Below are 7,247 nucleotides of genomic sequence, written 5' to 3'. Positions count from 1 at the left end.
ATGTTGTCTTCATGTTGTCCCCATGTTGTCCTCATGTTGTCTTCATGTTGTCCCCATGTTGTCTTCATGTTGTCCTCATGTTGTCTTCATGTTGTCCCCATGTTGTCCTCATGTTGTCCTCATGTTGTCCTCATGTTGTCTTCATGTTGTCCCCATGTTGTCCTCATGTTGTCTTCATGTAGTCCCCATGTTGTCCCCATGTTGTCCTATATCAATGTCCTTTATAATTCCCCAAAATAACATGATTGATTCCAACGCTCTTTGCCAAGTACAAATCTCTACTTTCATTAATTTTGGGTCTTATTCAATTTTATAGCATTTGAAAACAAATTAAAGTGTTGTTGAAATAGTATTGAGTAAAAGTTGACATATTCCAGTCTGTGATTATCATCAACATCCATTCCTTTAATTTTAGTCTCAATAATTCCTAATTTCTAACTCAAACATTAGGTATAATTTCCTTTTTAAATGAGCTTTATTGACCATAAATTCCAAAGATAACTGTAAAGTTAATAAGTTAGTGTTATGTAGTGTTGAAAACGTCAAAAAAAGTGACAAATATTGAAAAAGAATGTTGAAAAAATTGACAAAAACGTAAGAAAAAGTTAAAAAAAACATCGATGAAAAAGCCTCAACAAAAGTGTTGATTTTCAATTTTGACGGGAAGACGACACGAGGGTCAAAGAATATCAGCTTTTAACTGTTTTTTTTTTATTTGTCTAATTTCTATTTTTCCCCTAACTGGCCCATCCTAAGGACCACTATCAGGACTCAAGATATTCAGATAGTCGCTCGGTCCACCACTTTGGTCCTGAAATATCTTGACAACAACAAGATAGATAGATTGCTGTGAGATTGTGAACTGACGTTCATGTTCCTCAGAGGATGATTTCCTCAGACTCTAAGAATCCTCTGACTTTTCCTCTTGTGGTTCACATGTCGGGATTAAGAGTGAAATGTCTCAACAGCTGTTGGATGAATTGTGAGGAAGTTTGGTTCAGAGTACGATACATTTTTAATGATTACACTGACGGCTGTTGTCTGTGTCTTGTGCAAATACATCATCATTGAGCTCTCTAACAACAATCTTAAATGCATCTCTCATGTGGCAAATTGCATAGAGTAGCTTTCCTTTTTTTTTCTCTGATGATACCATTATCATAGAAAACAAATCCCCCCCTAATCTGTTATTATATGTTATAATCTGATGGGTATATAAAAGCAGGAAACAAAGAAAATAGGAATATAGAGACGTGGGCGTGTTGAAAAGTTGTTCACTTTTATTTTGAAAATAAGGTTACCGGAAACAGTTGTGCTTAGTAGCATAACAGTCTGTAAATACCGAGATTTCAACAGGTAAGCATGATTCCAAGAGGTAGATTAAGTAAAGTACATGTAACAGCTAGTTGTAGTTGTAAATCATGCTGACCAACGCTTAAGAAAGTGGCGGTAATACACAACAACCACCATTAAACGGCAGGAGAAATAAGGAAGTATTTATGCGGAGTTTCCTCGTCAGTCCTGCTCTTCCTGTCCCGTAGCGCATCAGATACAACCGGAGAGTGAACCACCAGAGTCTGTCTCGATAAACTTTAATCACAGTGGACATTTTGAGGACGTTTTACCTCAGACAACTCTCCGTTAGCCAAAGAATGCTAACTGAAGTTAGCGTAGCCTATACTAGCTGGAAATGGACGGACAGCGCTGCTGAGAGTGACTATTAGATAGAGACCAAACCGTATTTTTCATGGACCCACATTGTCCAGATGAACCTGTCTGGATGGACTCTGGGCTGTCACTTTTGTTTGAAAACGTCGGAATTAACCCGGCTATTTCCTGGTGTCCTCAGAAACTATAGACGGATCCGCACGTAACCTAGCAACGCAGCCCAACGGTCGGAGTGAGCGAACGGGTTTTTAACGGCTTGTGTCCGGGGGAAAAGTTTCTGTGACTTGGTCAAAATGTCTAAAGTCCAAACGCTGAGAGCTTTTGTCAACCAGCGACTAGCTGCGGCTGCTGAGGAGATATTTGGGCTCGTTGAAAGAACGATAACCGAGTACGAGGAGGAACTCTGTCGGTGTAAAAAGGAGAACGAGCGACATCGGAAACAACTGGACGCCGTTTGCAGCCCTGAAGTCCGGCTACACAGAGCAGGTTGGTTCAGCTCCTCTGTTGTTATCACTTTAACCCTTTTGTGTTGTCCTCCCGGGTCAAAAAACGGACCAAAAAATTGAAAATTTTCGTCACTTTTTGTTTCAGTTTTTTACTAACACCACCTCACCACCACTAGTGTGACACTACTTTTTGAAATGCATGGTCAGTAACGCTCATTTTATGTAAATATACCTAATATTTGAGTTAAAAAAAAGCAGAAATTGACTAATGCTTAAGATCAGAGGAATGTGTTGTGGTAATTTGGTTAAAAAGAAACCCATATTTCATATATAGACATTTTTTTAAAGGGGGTCAAATTTGACCCGAGGACAACAGGGGGGTTAAACTGCTGGGAGACCAGTGGAGGAGGCAGTCACCTTACAACTTTTACTGAAGCATAGGTAGGAATGACAAATGTCCCCTTCATGTAGGAAAGACAAGAGGCTGTCCTCTTTGGGTCAATAATTAGCTAAACTGATTCTGAATATTTGATTTCATTGTAGGATAAAGAGTGGGCTGACATCTAATTCTCATATTTAATCAGCGTAAGACATGGCTTTAAAAGCTATTAACAAAATTGCACACACAAAAAACTAATTTCTGGCTAGAATGGCAGAATTGTTGGATATACTAACCCAAAAAACTTCAGCTGGAGCATTTATCTTACGCCACTTTGTGTACTGCTGCCACCTGGGGTACAGTAGCTCCTCTCAGTAGTGATAGAAATCCATCTCAGTGGAAAGTGATGAACTGGTATGTCCATAGAAACAAAATGCCTAACCCCATTTATTGATATGGGTATGACTATGTTCTTTGTGTTACCAATGATGTAATGGCTATATAGCCAGATTATACCTCTAATGAACGCTATTATACATACACAAAAGTGGCTCTGTTATGTTATGTACCATTGGGATATAACAATAACTAGTGGTGATACACAGGTATCCGCAGTAAGAAAGCTCCAGAATTTCCATAAACCCACTTGAAAATGACCAATGACCCGTAACAACATACTTTCCATTATATTTTGATATACAGTATATTGCGCCCTGCTAATACATGAATTTTCCTTTTTCTCCTCAGACGCCCAGCAACTGTTGGTGGTTAAAAAAGAGATTAAGCAGGAGGACACAGCCCCCCCACGCATTAAAGAGGAGCAGGAGGAACTCTGGACCGGTCGGGAGGGAGGGCAGCTTCAATGGCTGCAGGAGGCTGATATCAAGTTCCCGTTCACTTCTGTCCCTGTGAAGAGTGAAGAAGAAGATGATGAAGACAAAGCTCAGTCCTCACAGCTTCAAGAAAACCAAACTGAGGAGAACAGAGAGGCCGAGACAACAGGAGCTGATGGAGAAGACTGTGGCGGACCAGAACCAGCCAGGAACTCAGATCCAGATAGTCCTTTACAACCAGCTACCTATGACAAGACCTCAGACTCCTCTGAATGTGAGACTGATGACAGTGGTGACTGGGAGGACTCTCAGTCAGGTGCAAACCCTCCACAGAACAATGAAGAACCTGGAAGTGATGAGGAACCTCTGAAGAAACGCACTGGGGTCCCAAAAAAAGTGAAACAATTCAGTTGCTCACTTTGTGGTAAAGAATTCTCTCGGAAGAACTCCTTAAACACTCACATGAAACTTCATTCAGAAGGAAAACACTTGACCTGCTCAGTTTGTAAAGCAGTTTTCTCTCACAGCAGCGTTAAGGCTGTGCACATGAGAATCCACACAGGGGAGAAGCCATTTAGCTGTTCAGTTTGTAGTAAAAGATTCGCCCAAGCGGCAACTCTGAAACAACACATGACTATCCACACAGGGGAGAAACCATTTAGTTGTTCATTTTGTACCAAAGTATTTGCACACCACACTACGCTGAGGCAACACTTGAATGTTCACACCGGGGAGAAAGCGTTCAGTTGTTCAGTTTGTAGAAAAACATTTGCACGCCATAGCAATCTGACACGACACTTGACGGTCCACTCGGGAGAGAAACTATTTAGTTGTTCTGTTTGTGATAAAAGATTCACAGACTATAGTAATCTGAAGCGACACATGGTTAAATACACCGGGGAGAAACCGTTCAGCTGCAGCGTTTGCGAGAAGAGATTCAATCGGCAGGATAGCGTCAAAAGTCACAAGTGTGTGGGTGAGAGCAGCGGAAATACATGAAGCTGCTCAGATTGTTTGCAAGACTTTGTTTAAGACTGATCAGCAAAGAACTGTCAGACGTTAAAATGATCCTGTACAGCTAAAACAAATTGAAATTCTGTTTTCATTTAACTTTTTCTAGCTGCTGTACTTTTTTGTTATTACATGTATTCACTGATTAGACTTTAAAATGGTCTAAAAGTAGTTTTTGTTCCCCAAATAGCACTATGGGCTACATTAGTGAATTAAAGCTATAGTGCGTAGTTTCTGTCGCCCCCATGAGGAAGTCCTAAGTAATGACAACAACACTGTCGGCGCATCATCTTTACCGTCGGAGTATTTTTTTTTTCTTGGTACAATCGCTGACTGAAACATTTTTGTTGGCGCTTCTTCAGGTTTTCAGCCGCGCGTTTACCTTTTGCAGCGGTCCTCTCCGTCTCCGACACCGAACGCTGCCGTTTCCTTTCTCAGCTGTGACCTTAAAAGCAACACTCGAGTTTCGGCACTCGAAAATCTCCGGATGACACCATTTTGTAAACATAGCCATACTGAGCAATATAGAGGTTTTTTTTTCGTGGCGCTGAAAGGCTTAATTAGCTTGTTATTGGTCTAAACCCACGGCTCCGTTGCCGCCGAGCATTCTGCCAGATGTCACGGCCGGATTACCTTCCGCTCCGGTGGATTTACTGGTAGCTGTTTCACCAAACAGACGTCTACTCTCTAAATTTGGGAAACATGGTTTCATTCAAATAAGTATTGAGGCCCAAAGAGATACAATTATGCAGAATAGGTAAAAAGAATTATGAATATAAAGTTGTGGAGCAGAAGGACACGACCCTGTAGTAGACATGCAAAATGTCTCCCCTTTTCTTTCTTTTGACTTGTGTTTTCTGCTCCGGGTGTTCGGTTTGTATTTTTGTTTCCATTACCTGTACCTCAGTGAAGATTTGGGTGGTACTCTTCTGTAAGTCTAGAACTGTACACTGAGTACACACGTTTTTCTTTTGTGTAAAACATTTTTGTGTGCAAATTGTGCAAATAAATCATTAAGGATGCAATTGTAAGTTTGAGTGCATTCAATAATGTAGCACATCACAATCACTGTAGCATTTACAATTTTACTGTTACTAAACTATTTTAATGGGAAACGCAATAACCAAATCCACTATAATCGGGATCTCATCGCTGCTTTTTTATTTTTATTTTTTAATCAGATCTCCCCTTTAAAACATCATGGATAGTTGTTTTTCCAAGATTGGATGTGTGTGGAAGCACCAGAGACACAAAAATAACACCCCAAATCCCAGAAAAAGTGATTTTTTTTCATAATATGGGCACGTGTCAAAAATACATATTTTCGTATTTCTATTTTGCCTGGAACCGAAAAATAGGCGTGTCGGTCCCATTTCTAGCGTGCACCGTGCGTGCCACGCGGGCAGTGCAAGTTCAAACCTGTTAATATGGAAGCTGAAATAAAAACAGACACGTTCACGCCACGAGGCAGTGTGCAGCAGCCCTTACTCATCTGTTAAGAGTCTTTTGCAAGTCTTGTGGTTATCATCTATGACCTAAGTACAGATACTTGTGTCAAAAATACTCTGGTAAAAGCAGAAGTACTGATTTAATTTCTTTACTGAAGTAAAAGTAACAAAGTACAGGCTTGGAAATGTACTTAAAGTATAAAAGTAAAAGTAGCCTTGTGAATGACAACCATTTTTTATGTTAATCTACCTGGACCACACAAATATTACTAGAGTGGACGCTGAGAAATGTCAGTGGACATGGAGAAAAGGGGTCATTGGCTACATTTTAAATGGATGTCTGCCAATAAGCCTAAAACACCACATATGTGATTACACAGTAAATATACATTTATTACATTAAAAAAGTTCTACTTAGTGGGATTGACGGGAGAGATGACCAGAGGGGCAGAGTTTTTACCACGGCTGTTATCACACGGACCAAAGTATGCGTAGAGTTTCTCAGTGAAGGAGCAGCCAGTAAAGGAGTAGATAAGAACCGCAGCATCAACGTCATAAAAGGAGACCAGACCTTCCTCATAATCCACAAAGACCCCCACCTTCTCAGGACGAGACTTCAGAGTGAGACGGACCACATTGCAGGCAAGAGCTTCATAGTTATTTTCATTCTTCAACCATATTGTCCAGAAACCATTTTGAGGACTCGGTGGGATGTATCCCTTCCTGTTGACTGACTCTCTTGCCACTCCTAAATTCCAGTAAGTCTTCCCTTTAACCTGAACCTCGTAGTAACATCTTCCTGAAGAGAAACTCTGTTTTGATAAAACAAAATTACAAGTATCAAATCTCTCTGGATTGTTTGGGAGATTCTTTGTTACATCACCATGTTGAACTCGTTTTCCATCATCAGACAAGATGAGGTTGGGATGTGCTGTATCGGGATCGAGAGTCACATCCACTGCAGACTGCTGGACCCTCTTCAGCTCGGCCTCGGTGAGCAGCTTCTTCATCTGGTCACTGAGCGTCCCCTTCAGCTGATTCACAGCTCTCTCCACAGTTCCCTTAATTGGTGGATGGACTTTGACTTCCGTCCAGTCCTTCGTGGATGGAGCAGTGTTGAGGAAGGCAAAGCTCTGCAGGAAGTGGAGGTGGTCTTCAGACTGTGAGAGTTGCTCCACCTCAGTGCTTCTCTTCTTCAGCTCAGAGATTTCCTGTTCCAGCTCTTTGATGAAGCCTTCGGCCTGTTTCTCTCTCTTTCTCTGCTTCTCTTTGATCGTGCTGATGAGCTCGGCCTGGCTTCTCTCAACAGACTCCTTCAGAGCCGTGAAGATCTGAACACCTTCTGCCATCTCTCTGTCGGCATCTTCCTCACTGAGCTCCACTGAGTGTTTGATCTCCTGAACCTTCAGTCTTCTCTTCTGGATCATCTGCTGAATTTCAGCCTCTGTCTTCCCCAGCTCGG

At 41.4% G+C, this 7,247-nt stretch overlaps 2 protein-coding genes across 4 annotated transcripts in view; one reads left to right on the top strand and one right to left on the bottom strand.

Annotated features, from left to right (window-relative positions):
• The first annotated feature begins 1,337 nt into the window (after positions 1–1,337).
• On the top strand, positions 1,338–5,311 carry LOC116693763 (zinc finger protein 90). 3 transcript variants are annotated; one of them, XM_032522993.1, is made up of 3 exons: positions 1,338–2,154; positions 3,241–3,988; positions 4,073–5,311. In XM_032522993.1, the coding sequence occupies exons 1-3, from the start codon at positions 1,962–1,964 to the stop codon at positions 4,323–4,325; spliced, it is 1,194 nt and encodes a 397-aa protein (XP_032378884.1). In that variant the 5' UTR covers positions 1,338–1,961; the 3' UTR covers positions 4,326–5,311. The 3 variants fall into 3 exon arrangements, with proteins under 3 accessions (XP_032378884.1, XP_032378883.1, XP_032378882.1); XM_032522992.1 differs by having other exon boundaries at positions 3,241–3,996; positions 4,081–5,311; XM_032522991.1 differs by having other exon boundaries at positions 3,241–5,310.
• A 654-nt stretch (positions 5,312–5,965) lies between these two features.
• LOC116693737 (E3 ubiquitin-protein ligase TRIM21-like) overlaps positions 5,966–7,247 on the bottom strand; it is an 18,737-nt gene continuing 17,455 nt past the window's right edge. The window contains 1 exon segment of the mRNA XM_032522951.1: positions 5,966–7,098. Within this exon segment, the coding sequence (XP_032378842.1) occupies positions 6,196–7,098 (903 nt within the window). The 3' untranslated portion in view covers positions 5,966–6,195.

Source organism: Etheostoma spectabile, chromosome 8 (assembly GCF_008692095.1).
Source record: "Etheostoma spectabile isolate EspeVRDwgs_2016 chromosome 8, UIUC_Espe_1.0, whole genome shotgun sequence".
Classification (NCBI taxonomy): Eukaryota; Metazoa; Chordata; class Actinopteri; order Perciformes; family Percidae; genus Etheostoma; species Etheostoma spectabile.
The sequence above is the reverse complement of the archived record's forward strand: the minus strand, read 5'-3'. Positions and strand labels throughout refer to the sequence as shown.

Coding starts and splice junctions, on each gene's coding strand:
- LOC116693763 (XM_032522991.1), top strand. CDS start 1,962: ATGTCTAAAGTCCAAACGCTGAGAGCTTTTGTCAACCAGCGACTAGCT. Junction 2,155..3,240: donor AGTCCGGCTACACAGAGCAG/GTTGGTTCAGCT, acceptor TTTTCTCCTCAG/ACGCCCAGCAACTGTTGGTG.